The following is a 15,530-nucleotide window of genomic DNA, read 5'->3' on the forward strand; positions in this document are numbered from 1 at the left end:
CTTATGTCAGGCATACCATCTACTTCAAGTTCCAGTCCTGCAGCGAATATACAGTCAACAGTCTTGATAGCCCAAAAAGGATTTCTCAAGAACAGATAAGTTTGACCATTCTGCATTTCACTGGATCTTTATTTGGCCTCCGGTCAGACCAGTGCTGGCCTGTTTTCCAAGTCAAGTCCCTGGATACAATTCTACTAGTTTTGTGTCACAGATTACTGCCAAAAGTGAGAGTAACATGGAGTCCTTATATTCCATCGCAGCACAGTCTACTACATGTCTACTACATTCTATATCTGTAAAAAAATGTATTGTTTCAAGTTACAGTCATCAAATTATCAATCTATTGATTCTTAAGCTTTAATAAGCTAAGCTGCATTTATCTGAAATTGCTAAAGAAGTTCAGTAAATGTATATGTTGTTTACCAAAATCCTGGTAACGGAGGTCTTATTTATGGGCTATGTATGCGGGAACAGCTTCATTTGAAAATGTGTGTGAGACACAGAAGGGACATTGGGGGAAATTCATCAAGACCTGTTAGGGCATCACAGTCAGGATTTTCCTTTCCTTAATTCTAATTAATGTAGGAAGGAAAAAAGGAAAGGAGAGGTTTCCTAATGCATGAAAACACTGTGCACTATTATGTCCAAAATACTCCTTATTCTTCTTATTTATAATACCATGCATTGTAGCTACGAAAATACATTTGTGAAAGCCACAAATGAAAACTGTCTTTGGGTAGTAGTCCCTTAGTGGTGTGAACCCAATGGGGAGATTCATCAAAACTTGTGCAAAGGAAAATTTGACCATTTACCCATAGGAACCAATCAAATTGCTTCTTTTATTTTTCAGAGGCCTTTTTGAAAATGAAAGAAGCAACCTGATTGATCTGGTTGCAATGGGAAACTGGTCAACTTTTCCTCTGCACAAGTTTTGATGAATCTCCCATTGGATTCACACCACTAAGGGACTACTACCAACAGACGGTTTTCATATGTGGTTTTCACAAAAACGAATTTTCGCTAAAATGCATGGTATTATAAATAAAAATGTTATGTCCCGGTACTCTATTGTATTCCGTACCTTGTGTGGTGGTCCCCAGAGTCAGAGTTGCTTCGTTCCAGTGGCATCCTCCTAGTGGGACAGCCCCTAGTCGCCTCTTTCTTATGCAATTCTGTGATGTTTACATGTATAAATAATTGTATATTTAATTAGCTATATAGTGTCGCAGGACCTTAGGTCACATGACTCATGTTAATTCTAGTAAGGTGTGTTGAAGGACCTTTGGAGGTCTCATTTGTGGTCACATGGTTAGACCATAATTCCTTGTAAAGTGAATGACAGATGGTATGGACCAATGAGCTTAAGGCCAGCCCCTGCCCATATAAGGGAGCTGCAACCAATTATCGCTCTCTTGGTCTCTTGTTCCTGTACTGCAAAGCAGTAACAGCTCTCTTGGTTTCCGGACTAGTGAAGAGAGAGAAGTGATCCGTGCAACTTACAAAGACAAGCTTAGGCATGAAGCCTGCCAGCTTCAGCCTGACTCTAATCGTGAGTTACGATATCAATCCCCGCTAAAGCTAGTGTGACTGCTGGACCTAAACTCAATCCCCTAAATCCAGCGCAACAGCACTTATTCCTTTTCTAAGCTCAGAACTCACGATGTCCCAACCAACTGTCAGGATCGTAATAGACTCTTGTACAAAGACTGTTCCTGTTTAATGTTGCATAAAAGCTGCAGTAATGGTTCCGACAGTTTTCTGAAAACCTCAGGTTGTGGACAATCATTTATTATACCTCCCTATCGTTCTTGGGACGGGTGGCGATAGGACAAGCATATACAGAGGGGCATATACAGAGGAGCCCGCACCCTGGCGTCACAAGTGATAAGGGTTAAACAAGCACCCTTTAGTTACAGCACAGCTACAACCCATATACCATACACCCCCAGGCTACCACAAAAATAACAAGAATAAGAAGTATTCTGCACATAATAGTTAGAGATGAACGAAGTTACAGTTATTCGATTTGTCACGAACTTCTCAGCTCGGCAGTTGCTGACTTTAGCCTGCATAAATTAGTTCAGCTTTCAGGTGCTCTGTTGGGCTGGAAAAGGTGGATACAGTACTAGGAGACTCTCTCCTAGGACTGTATCCACCTTTTCCAGCCCACCGGAACACTTGAAAGCTGAACTAATTTATGCAGGCTAAAGTCAACAACTGCTGAATTGAGAAGCTCATGACGAATCGAATCACTGTAACTTCGCTCATCTCTAATAATAGTGCACGGTGCATTCATGTATTAGGAAACCTCTCCTTTCCTTTTTCCTTCCTATATTAATTATCATTAAGAAAGGAAAATCCTGACATTGATGCCCTAATAGCTGGTGTTCAATAAAAAGTTGAAACAATTGATTAAACTAAAATGCGTTGACCTTTTAAAGTTTTATGAATGAAAACTTATAGAAGAGAGGTTTCTGCATATACCCTTGAATCTGACTCAGTGATATCTTGGATTATAAAATATAAATATAATAGGAGCACGCACCGGGTAATAGCTGGGAGAAATGACAATAGATAGAAAACAGAAATGATGTCCTACCTTAAGATTTGTAGTGCTTCATCATAATGGGACAATGTACATAGGTTTCTGAAATATGGATGAGGATTGAAAAAATGAATGGAGGACAATAGTATAGTGCAATAAGTAAATGGAATAGTATATACTAGTTGGATACCTGGAAAAATTGAATGAATAGTATGGCAGCCAAGAAGAAAATAGATCCTTCCGTGGTGGGCCCATTAATGGGTTGCTCCAGCGCTGCAAAATGTAGTGTAATGGTATCAGCACTTCCTTAACAGAGATGTGATATAATTTCCTGATGTAATTAAGTACCTGGAGTCTGTAGATGGTCGGAACAGTCACCTTCCAGGATAGAGGTCTTAAGAACAGGTGTAGCGGGAGAACGCTATCTTTGTGGACTCTCTGTGCCCCCTTAGTGACGTCACTATTAGCCGCTCACACCATCGAGCTCTTTGCCACGAGGACGGAAGCCGGTTGAGACGCTACCGGCCGAAGCGTTCTCCCGCTACACCTGTTCTAAAGACCTCTATCCTGGAAGGTGACTGTTCCGACCATCTACAGACTCCAGGTACTTAATTACATCAGGAAATTATATCACATCTCTGTTAAGGAAGTGCTGATACCATTACACTACATTTTGCAGCGCTGGAGCAACCCATTAACGGGCCCACCACGGAAGGATCTATTTTTTTCTTGGCTGCCATACTATTCATTCAATTTTTCCAGGTATCCAACTAGTATATATCAGCCATCGCTGCCGGCTTCTCTCCCTCTGCCTTTCCTGGGGTCTAGAGCCCTGCTGCCGGCCCTTCTCTCCCCCTGGCTATCGGCGCCGCTGCCCGTTCTGTCCCCCTGACTATCGGTGCCGGCGCCCCATTGCCGGTGCCAATAGCCAGGGGGAGAGAAGGGGCAGCGGCACCCATTGCCAGCGCCGCTGCCCCGTTGCCTCCCCCCATTCCCGGTTGCATAATTACCTATTGCCGGGGTCGGGTCCGCGCTGCTTCAGGCCTCCGGTGTGCGTCCCCTGCGTCGTTGCTATGCGCTGCACGGCGCATGACGTCAGTGCCTCTATCCCACCGCCTTTCCTGGGGGTGTATCGGGGTATACACGCACACACACGCACCCTCATTTTACCATGGATATTTGGGTAAAAAACTTTTTTTACCCAAATATCCTTGGTAAAATGAGGGTGCGTGTTATAGGTCGGTGCGTGGTATACCCCGATAAATATGGTATTTGGAAAATTCAGAAAAACCTTTGTGCAGTGTCACCATTCACCTAAAACTCCGGCCTATATCTTCCTTCTCTGTGTTCTGCCATCTTTTTTACAGTTAAAACAATTGCAGCAGGAGAGGGAAGGAAAACAAACACATAGTTTGTCCCAAAGCCCACAATTACCCCACAAACATACACTCACAGGCCTCGCTTACAAAACTGGCTGTGGACAGCATTTTTTTCGTTGTTGGTAAAAAAAGTCTCATAAAAGTTGCAGAGGAGGAATTACACAACGTGGTGTACTGATGTGTAAGTTCAAAAAAATGCGTACTATCATATTTATTACATGCCATACAACCATTTAATAAATTTAGTGCACATACACTACCTCGACACAAATTAAAGATGTAGAAAAATCGTTTACCTATACCACCCTTTTATACATTTCCTCCATAGGTTTTGTTTTGGTGGTGTTTCTGCCATTGTTACTATTAACAAAAGACTCAACTGAATGCAAAAAAACAGAAGGGTAGCCAGAGAATAAAAGCCTAAAAATATCATAGAGGACTAAAATGTCTCCTTTTCTATGTTATAAATTTTAGGATAGATAGATATATAGATACAGTTCAGAAGAGGGGCAGCACATTCAAGGTAAAGCAAGGTGCACGTTGCAGGCTGAACCAAGTACCAGAACCTGACAGTATCCAGAGCAGAAATTGCACTCATGGATAGCATTCAAGTGTATGGCATTTATTCACCAAAATGCAGCATACAGAGACGTTTTGACCATCAATACTGTTATGGTGAAAAATAGAGGTTCTTAGCTTACCACTTGGCAAATAATGTGTACCATCCCTCCACGATATGGTGCCTCATTGGGACCGACCCTACACTATAAATATGCCTCTGAGCATGCATTTTCCAGGCTTGTAAGGTCTGGCACATCCAGCACCTAATCAAATAGGTGGGGTGCACGAACCAACATGGATGTAGCTGTGTGCTGCTGTAATTCTTTTACTTGTATTTGTAGTTCAGTTGCAACAGTGTGCACCTGTAAACTTATTTCATACAATGGTTGTGTATCAGAATGTGCTGACCAACTTGTTTTGTATTGTACATGTGGGGGGAGTGACTACCTCCTTATTGGTTTGTGCACCCCACCCATTTCATTAGGTGCTGAATGTGCCAGACCTTACAAGCCTGGAACCTGCATGCTCAGAGGCATATTCATAGTGTTAGGGTCCGTACCAATGAGTGGAATGGTACTATTTGGCCAAATGGTAAGCTAAGAACCTCTTTATTTCCCCATAACAGTATTTCATATTTAGCTTTGTGCTAGCAGTGTGCTGCTGTAATTATTTGCTTGTATTTGTAGTTCAGCCACAGCAGCGTGCACCTGTATACTTATTTCATACTATATGGATATAGATTGTGCTATGCAATTCCCAGTCACACACTGCTATGTATATGGGCACCCTAAAAAATGCAGCAATGCATTTATTTTTTTATTAAGAAAGAAAGAATTCCACCAAAAATAAAAATGATTTTTGTACAGTAACTGAAAAATGTGTTATCTATTTTGCACAGAAGAAACCCTCCCTGTATGAATCCAGGTGTATGCTGCAATGACAACCAGTGGTATAAAGAATACTATAACCTAACAACCAGGTGTGTCAGGAAGGCAGAATAAAGACAGTGCCCTATTATTATTAGGCTTCCAGGTAGCCAGTTATTTAATTCAGCAACAGTTTCTTCAAATTAACTTTATCCTTAAACACTTTTCCTGAGATCCTATCAATCCTCTGTGTTAACTAAATATATATGTATTATATTGCATTGTGTTAAACTTGTTTAATTATTGTATATTATCGAGTGATTCTGTCTGCCCACAGACATGTTATTCCCTATCCAAAGGATAGGAATGTCTCCATGCAGCACCTGTGCCGCACCCAGCACTCTAAACAGTATGTATAGAACGCTGGGTTCAGGTGGTCGAGCTGTTACGCCCCCCCTCTCACAGACATGAATAGAGTTGGCATGGTGTGACGTCACGTCTCCGGCCGCCAAAATCCAGCATTCTAATCATACTGTTTAGAATGCTAGGTACAGCACGGGCTGGGATAGGGGATAACTCTGTCTGTGGGCAGAGTACCCCATTAAATATTGCTGACAAGGAAATTGTAGTTTGAGGGGTTTTTAAATAGCACATGACAATATTGCAAGTAATGTACAATACTTTTCATTGACAGTGGCCAACTGCCCCACCATATACTTGACGGGATGCTTTTGATATAATTATTTGTTTACTTGCCAATATTTTTTTTAATCTGAAAACAATAAGTCTTCTGCTGTCACATGTACCGTATATACTCGAGTATAAGCCGACCCGAATATAAGCCGAGGCCACTAATTTCACCCCAAAATCCCAGGAAAAGTTATTGACTCGAGTATAAGCCTAGGGTGGGAAATACATCATCCCCCTGTCATCATCCAGACCCTCATCATCATCACCCTGTCATCATCCCCTTGTCATCATCCCACACCCCCCTTCATCATCCCCTTGTCATCATCCCACACCCCCCCTTCATCATGCCCTTGTCATCATCCCCTTGTCATCATCCCCACCCCCCTTCATCATCCCCACCCCCCTTCATCATCCCCACCCCCCTTCATCATCCCTTTGTCATCATCCCCACCCCCCTTCATCATCTCCTTGTCATCATCCCACACCCCCCTTCATCATCCCCTTGTCATCATCCCCTTGTCATCATCCCACACCCCCCCTTCATCATCCCCTTGTCATCATCCTCTTGTGAACTATCCGCCCTCAGTGGTCTTCAACCTGCGGACCTCCAGAGGTTTCAAAACTACAACTCCCAGCAAGCCCGGGCAGCCATCGGCTGTCCGGGCTTGCTGGGAGTTGTAGTTTTGAAACCTCTGGAGGTCCGCAGGTTGAAGACCACTGCGGCCTTCGACATCATCCAGCCCCCTCTCACTCCCTTTAGTTCTGTACAGTACTCGCCTCCGCTCGGCGCTGGTCCGGTGCTGCAGGACTGTCCGGTGAGGAGGTCGTCCGGTGGGATAGTGGTTCCGGGCTGCTATCTTCACCGGGGGCGCCTCTTCTCCGCGCTTCGGGCCCAGAATAGAGGTGTTGCCTTGACGATGACACAGAAGGACGTTGGTAATGAACGTACCTCTGCGTCGTCGTCAAGGCAACGTGACTATTCTGGGGCCGGGCCCGAAGCGCTTAGAAGAGGCCTCCCCGGTGAAGATGGCAGCCCGGAACCACTATCCCATCGGACGACCTCCTCACCGGACAGTCCTGCAGCACCGGACCAGGCCGAGCGGAGGCGAGTACTGTACAGAACTAAAGGGGGTGAGAGGGGGCTGGATGATGTCGAAGGCCGCAGTGGTCTTCAACCTGCGGACCTCCAGAAGTTTCAAAACTACAACTCCCAGCAAGCCCGGACAGCCGATGGCTGCCCGGGCTTGGTGGGAGTTGTAGTTTTGAAACCTCTGGAGGTCCGCAGGTTGAAGACCACTGCGGGTGGAGAGTTCACTCGAGTATAAGCCGAGGGGGGTGTTTTCAGCACGAAAAATCGTGCTGAAAAACTCGTCTTATACTCGAGTATATACGGTATGTTATATCATATTATCAGCCTCATATTTAAGTTTAAATAGATTTGATATAAATAAATACTGTAGGTGTGGATACCAGGTTTCTGGAAGTGTATATACAGGGAAAGCTGAGTGATACCGTAAATCTTAAATAGTTAAATCTGTGGCAAGACTTAGCTTTCTAGGGACGTTGGTAAGTCCGGTTACCAGGCCTGGCTTTTTATGGTATGAAAGGCAGGCTTGGTAGTGGAGCCTTTCATCACCTTCCTGGGTCACTCCAGGACTTCAGGCTAATGCAGATCAGCACAGGTGCTGAAGACAGCTTGTCACTGGGCTTTTAAACTAATTGAGAGTCAAGCCTGCAAGTAAGGCTGTGAGAAACCTGCGCTACTGAGCTTGAATTCTGAGGTTTAACGAGTACCTGTCATCAAACCATATTTTCTAAACTAACTCAGATTATATTCCCTTACTACTTCTTACACTCCTCCTGCCCTTAAAAAAACAGTGTGAGCTCCTGGCAGGAGAAAGTGGGCGTTCCCCAGTAGGCATCACTAAAGCCTGCGAGAGCTGTGCTGTTTGGCTTGCACAGGGAACAGAACATAGCCGCTTAGTGGCCATTCTTTCAATCACATTAAAAACATATAAAGGTTGAGAATTTTAACAGCAAGAAAATAGCAAAGTGTCTTATAATTGCATATGGAACAATAAATTAAAGTTTAGTTTGGTGACAGGTACTCTTTAAATCCTAAAAAAGGGGACAATATAACCTGTGTGGGTGACTGCATTTGATGACTGCTGTGTTGGGTGGCTAGTAGTAAGCCACCTGTATAGACAGTGAAGTTTATCTGTATTGTTATGCTCAAGGACATATCTGTATAGTTATGCTTATGGACGAGCAGGATTTATTTTGTGTTTTTGTCACAAAGTGTGAAGGCTGTATTTGTTTTGTTACTAATAAAAAAAAAAAAGACAGAAGCCCTGTTTAAATGTGACTGTCGTGTCTCTGTCTCTGACTGCTATCTTTCCACTATTTGACTGGTTCCATGAAGCTAATCTCCCACATAGGGTTTAAACAGAACACAGACAGACTACTAGGCACTACATGCATAGACAGACTCAATGTATATTTCTGTATATAAAAACACAGATTACACTGTCTCCTTCAATGAATCGCATTAGGTTAGAAAAGGAGGTTTTGTTCTAGTAGTCAAATGACTTTTTTTTTTTTTTTATAATATGACCTTATGAGTGAGCTATAGAAAATGGTTTATATTATTAAAAAGTGTTAGGAAAAGTTCACACATAGTGGCCACATTCCAGGCGGCATTTGGTTTCAGGGTATATCATTGTGGTTTTCAAACTGATTGTTATTGGTCATACTGTCTTGCATGTAAACAGCATCTCTACTCATAAAACCACACAGGCATTAAAGGGTTTCCCATTTTGTAAAGTTATTTCCTATCCCAAGCATATGGGATAACTAGCTGGTTGTGAACAATTAATTCAAAACAGGCACTGATTTAAGGTAAAACTGAATATTGACACTATGCCCACAATGCAAAATCCCCCAATGAATGTAAGAAGGCAAACTTACTGTAAAGAAATATAGATGATAACATTCCAGATGTCTGTGTTTTGTAGTGGTGCCGAAGAGGTCAGTGTGTGAAACATGGTGATGAAGGACCCATGCCTACAAATGGTCAATGGTCTGACTGGTCAGCTTGGTCCCCATGCTCCAGGACATGTGGTGGAGGTATCTCATATAAAGAACGGCACTGTAATAACCCACGGTATTTATAAATTTTTTCTTTAAAGGCTCATTTTCACTTGTCAGCTATTAATTGTGATTTTCTTAAATATACTGTTTATATTAAGGTTATGAACTAGCTCAGTGCATAGTTGCAGTTACTTTTGATGGTGTCCATTTTTGCCACTTGCTGTAATTCTTTGGGCCTTATTACCTTATTACAAAGGTTGAAGAATTCCAGCTCGTTCATAGCTCTAATAGCCACCTTTATTCACACAAAGTTACATGGATCACAGGTACAGGACAGGATGTGACGCATTTCGGCCAGGTGCTGGCCTTACTCATACATTGGTTACACACTCTAAGTATCATATATATGGAAATGAGATGAGACTAAATACCCAACATTTAATATTTAGTCTCACCTCATGTGCAGATATATGATTCTTAGAGTGTGTTATCAATGTATGAGTAATGCCAGCACCTGGCCGAAACGCGTTACATCCGGTCCTGTACCTGTGATCCATGTAACTTCTTGTGAATAAAGACGGCTATTAGATCTATGAACGAGCTGGAATTCTTCTATCTTCATGAATTCCAGCTGGGAATAGTCCGTTCCCTTCCGTGCTCGAATCTGTGGGCTTCGGGGTGAGCTGATTTATATTGTATATTGAGCTGATTTGATTGTACAAAGGGTTACAAATGGCCATTCAGGCAGATATCACCCTGTGTAATAGGGCCTGTGATTAATCATCATCAATTGATTGGCTGATTTTGACCTCTGAATAAATCATCAGCTATCGGACACTCATCTCCCTGTGTAATAGGTGATGTGCAGCCGAAGAATCATCTAGCAATCCCTTGTACTGCAGATCCCTTTTGGTCCATCCATTCGAGCATCTGTTTTTAACTCCATGTTTGCAGTCCATGCTCTTATCTTGCCAAAGTTGCCCAGTGACAGGTCACTTATTCCAGCATATGAAAAATGGTGTGTGAACTTGCTTATGAATACAATAACTAAGTTTGAAGAGCCTTTTCTTTTGTGATAGTCCTAGAGTATAATATTTTGGAAGATGCATTTGAAGAACTGCCTTATAAAAGAGTTTAAAGAGACCCTTGTATTTCTCAAATATCAATAAAAATTTTCTTATTCAATGCTAAGCAAATGAGAACTTAGGTGTGGATGAAGATGCCCCTTCATTGTTCGGAAGTTAAAAGCTGACTAGGCATATGATAAATGAGAAGATGACCTCTATCCTCAAATATAAACATATTAAAGGGGTAGTCCAGTGGTGAAAAACTTATCCCCTATCCTAAGGATAGGGGATAAGTTTGAGATCGCGGGGGGTCCGACCGCTGGGGCCCCCTGCGATCTCTCTGTACGGGGCCCCGGCTCTCCGCTGAGATAGCGGGTGTCGACCCTCGCACGAGGCGGCGGCCGACACGCCCCCTCAATACATCTCTATGGCAGAGCCGGAGATTGCCGAAGGCAGCGCTTCGGCTCTGCCATAGAGTTGTATTGAGGGGGCGTGTCGGCCGCCGCCTCGTGCGGAGGTCGACACGCCCCCTTCCAGCGGGCTGTCGGGGCTCCGTACAGGAGATCGCGGGGGGCCCCAGGGGTCGGACCCCCGCGATCTGCAACTTATCCCCTATCCTTAGGATAGGGGATAAGTTGCTCACCACTGAATCACCACTGGACTACTCCTTTAATTCCTGGCAATTTCGTCTCCATGGAAAGCTTATACACACCCTTTCCTGCCAATTATTAACTTCTTATCCATGTGATTAGCAACTCCCTCATTGTACACTAGCTTATATTGTGATGTCTGACAGTGGGTTTTCGGATCCACCATTTTACCTCCTTTCCTATGGTCCTACTCCTTATTTACTTTAACTAAACAAACTTCTTTTTTGTCCTATTTTTTTTTTCATTTTTACTTTTATTTATTAAGTAAGCCTGTTTTATTATTACCAGTGAGATAATAATGCTATTTTATTTTGTCTATGATGAAGGATATGATTTCGGCCTACTGGGCTGAGGCCTGTTGATGAGAACTAGGCATTTGCATGGCCATAGCCCGCTTACCTGCAATCAATACTTCAATACTGTAAGCCTCAATTAACACTAATTATGATATTCAAGGGACAGGCTGAGTATGCCCTCCCCCCCCCCCCCTTCCCTTCATCACATCATAGGGAATCCTTGTGACGGCACCAAGGCCCTTAACTAGTATGGGCAGATAGTCAAGAGTGGTCTGACTATTTTTGCTGTTCTTGAGGCATACTTGGGTATTGTCACGATGCCGGCTGGCAGGTAGTGGATCCTCTGTGCCAGAGAGGGATTGGCGTGGACCGTGCTAGTGGATCGGTTCTAAGTCACTACTGGTATTCACCAGAGCCCGCCGCAAAGCGGGATGGTCTTGCTGCGGCGGTAGTGACCAGGTCGTATCCACTAGCAACGGCTCACCTCTCTGGCTGCTGAAGATAGGCGCGGTACAAGGGAGTAGACAGAAGCAAGGTCGGACGTAGCAGAAGGTCGGGGCAGGCAGCAAGGATCGTAGTCAGGGGCAACGGCAGGAGGTCTGGAACACAGGCTAGGAACACACAAGGGAACGCTTTCACTGGCACGATGGCAACAAGATCCGGCAAGGGAGTGCAGGGGAAGTGAGGTGATATAGGGAAGTGCACAGGTGAAGACACTAATTGGAATCACTGCGCCAATCAGCGGCGCAGTGGCCCTTTAAATCGCAAAGACCCGGCGCGCGCGCGCCCTAGGGAGCGGGGCCGCGCGCGCCGGGACAGGACCGAGGGAGAGCGAGTCAGGTACGGGAGCCGGGGTGCGCATCGCGAGCGGGTGCTACCCGCATCGCGAATCGCATCCCGGCTGGAAGCGGAATCGCAGCGCCCCGGGTCAGTGGATCTGACCGGAGCGCTGCAGCGGGGAGAGTGTAGCGAGCGCTCCGGGGAGGAGCGGGGACCCGGAGCGCTCGGCGTAACAGTACCCCCCCCCTTGGGTCTCCCCCTCTTCTTAGAGCCTGAGAACCTGAGGAGCAGACTTTTGTCTAGGATGTTGTCCTCAGGTTCCCAGGATCTCTCTTCAGGACCACAACCCTCCCAGTCCACTAAAAAAAAAGTTTTCCCTCTGACCTTTTTAGAAGCTAAGATCTCTTTGACAGAGAAGATGTCCGAGGAGCCGGAAACAGGAGTGGGAGGAACAGATTTGGGAGAAAAACGGTTGAGGATGAGTGGTTTAAGAAGAGAAACGTGAAAGGCATTAGGGATACGAAGAGAAGGAGGAAGAAGAAGTTTGTAAGAGACAGGATTAATTTGACACAAAATTTTGAAAGGACCAAGATAGCGTGGTCCCAACTTGTAGCTAGGGACACGGAAGCGGACATATTTAGCGGAGAGCCATACCTTGTCTCCAGGGGAAAAAATGGGAGGAGCTCTTCTTTTCTTATCCGCGAACTTCTTCATGCGTGATGAAGCCTGTAAGAGAGAATTTTGGGTCTCTCTCCATATGATGGAAAGGTCACGAGAAATTTCATCCACAGCGGGCAGACCAGAGGGCAAGGGGGTAGGGAGGGGGGGAAGAGGGTGACGGCCGTACACCACGAAAAATGGGGATTTGGAGGAAGATTCAGAGACTCTGAAGTTATACGAGAATTCGGCCCATGGAAGGAGATCTGCCCAGTCATCCTGGCGGGAGGAAACAAAATGTCGCAAATAATCACCCAAGACCTGGTTAATTCTTTCTACTTGTCCATTGGACTGGGGATGATATGCAGAAGAAAAATTTAATTTAATCTTGAGTTGTTTACAGAGAGCCCTCCAGAATTTAGACACGAATTGGACGCCTCTATCCGAGACGATCTGCGTAGGCAACCCGTGAAGACGAAAAATGTGTACAAAAAATTGTTTAGCCAACTGAGGCGCTGAAGGAAGACCAGGAAGAGGGATGAAATGTGCCATTTTGGAGAATCGATCAACGACCACCCAAATAACAGTGTTGCCACGGGAAGGGGGTAAATCAGTAATAAAATCCATACCAATCAGAGACCAAGGCTGTTCGGGAACAGGCAGGGGATGAAGAAAACCAGCGGGCTTCTGGCGAGGAGTCTTATCCCGGGCACAGATAGTGCAGGCTCGCACAAAGTCCACGACATCCGTCTCCAGAGTCGGCCACCAATAGAAGCGGGAGATGAGTTGCACAGATTTCTTGATGCCCACATGACCTGCGAGATGGGAGGAGTGACCCCATTTGAGGATTCCGAGGCGTTGGCGTGGAGAGACAAAGGTCTTTCCTGGAGGAGTTTGCCTGATGGAGGCTGGAGAAGTGGAGATCAGGCAGTCAGGTGGAATGATGTGTTGCGGAGAGAGTTCAACTTCTGAGGCATCCGAGGAACGAGAGAGAGCATCGGCCCTAATGTTCTTATCGGCAGGACGAAAGTGAATCTCAAAATTAAATCGGGCAAAGAACAGAGACCACCGGGCCTGGCGAGGATTCAGCCGTTGGGCAGACTGGAGGTAGGAGAGGTTCTTGTGGTCGGTGTAAATAATAACTGGAAATCTTGATCCCTCCAGCAGATGCCTCCATTCCTCAAGTGCTAATTTAATGGCTAGAAGCTCTCGATCCCCGATGGAGTAGTTCCTCTCCGCCGGAGAGAAGGTCCTAGAAAAAAAACCACAAGTGACAGCATGCCCGGAAGAATTTTTTTGTAGAAGAACAGCTCCAGCTCCCACTGAGGAGGCATCAACCTCCAATAGGAAGGGTTTGGAAGGGTCAGGTCTGGAGAGCACGGGAGCCGAAGAAAAGGCAGACTTGAGTCGTTTAAAGGCGTCTTCCGCTTGAGGAGGCCAAGACTTGGGATCGGCATTTTTTTTGGTTAAAGCCACGATAGGAGCCACAACGGTAGAAAAATGTGGAATAAATTGCCTGTAATAATTGGCGAACCCCAAAAAGCGTTGGATAGCACGGAGTCCGGAGGGGCGTGGCCAATCTAAGACGGCAGAGAGTTTGTCTGGATCCATTTGTAGTCCCTGGCCAGAGACCAAATATCCTAGAAAAGGAAGAGATTGGCATTCAAACAGACATTTCTCAATTTTGGCATAGAGTTGATTGTCACGAAGTCTCTGAAGAACCATACGGACATGCTGGCGGTGTTCTTCTAGATTGGCAGAAAAAATTAGGATATCGTCCAGATATACAACAACACAGGAGTATAACAGATCACGAAAAATTTCATTAACAAAGTCTTGGAAGACAGCAGGGGCGTTGCACAGGCCAAAGGGCATGACCAGATACTCAAAGTGTCCATCTCTGGTGTTAAATGCCGTTTTCCACTCATCCCCCTCTCTGATGCGGATGAGGTTATAGGCACCTCTTAAGTCCAGTTTAGTAAAGATGTGGGCACCTTGGAGGCGATCAAAGAGTTCAGAGATGAGGGGTAGGGGGTAGCGGTTCTTAACCGTGATTTTATTAAGACCGCGGTAGTCAATGCAAGGACGTAGGGAGCCATCTTTTTTGGACACAAAGAAAAATCCGGCTCCGGCAGGAGAGGAGGATTTACGGATAAAGCCCTTTTTTAAATTTTCCTGGACGTATTCAGACATGGCAAGAGTCTCTGGGGCAGAGAGAGGATAAATTCTGCCCGGGGGTGGAGTAGTGCCCGGGAGGAGGTCGATAGGACAATCATAAGGCCTGTGAGGAGGTAGAGTCTCAGCTTGTTTTTTGCAGAAAACATCCGCGAAGTCCATATAGGCCTTAGGGAGACCGGTTACTGGAGGAACCACAGAGTCACGGCAAGGGTTACTGGGAACCGGTTTTAGACAGTCCTTGGAACAAGAGGGCCCCCAACTCTTGATCTCCCCAGTGGACCAATCCAGGGTTGGGGAATGAAGTTGAAGCCAGGGAAGTCCAAGGAGAATTTCCGAGGTGCAATTGGGGAGGACCAAAAGTTCAATCCTCTCGTGATGAGATCCGATGCTCATTAGAAGGGGCTCCGTGCGGAAACGTATGGTACAGTCCAATCTTTCATTGTTTACACAATTGATGTAAAGGGGTCTGGCGAGACTGGTCACTGGGATGTTGAACTTGTTGACGAGAGAGGCCAAAATAAAATTTCCTGCAGATCCAGAGTCCAAGAAGGCCACAGTAGAGAAGGAGAAGGCAGAGGCAGACATCCGCACAGGCACAGTAAGACGTGGAGAAGCAGAGTAGACATCAAGGACTGTCTCACCTTTGTGCGGAGTCAGCGTACGTCTTTCCAGGCGGGGAGGACGGATAGGACAATCCCTCAGGAAGTGTTCGGTACTAGCACAGTACAGGCAGAGGTTCTCCATGCGGCGTCGTGTCCTCACTTGAGGTGT

The 15,530-nt window shown here is 45.3% G+C and overlaps 1 protein-coding gene across 2 annotated transcripts in view; it reads left to right on the forward strand.

The window, feature by feature from the left end:
• The window catches only part of ADAMTS16 (ADAM metallopeptidase with thrombospondin type 1 motif 16), a 263,619-nt gene that overhangs the window by 123,090 nt on the left and 124,999 nt on the right, over window positions 1-15,530 (forward strand). For both annotated transcript variants that reach the window (XM_056520819.1, XM_056520820.1), the window contains one exon: window positions 9,056-9,204. In XM_056520819.1, the coding sequence (XP_056376794.1) occupies window positions 9,056-9,204 (149 nt within the window). The remainder of the gene's footprint in view (window positions 1-9,055; window positions 9,205-15,530) is intronic.

The sequence above is a fragment of the Hyla sarda genome, chromosome 5 (genome assembly GCF_029499605.1).
Source record: "Hyla sarda isolate aHylSar1 chromosome 5, aHylSar1.hap1, whole genome shotgun sequence".
Taxonomy (NCBI): Eukaryota; Metazoa; Chordata; class Amphibia; order Anura; family Hylidae; genus Hyla; species Hyla sarda.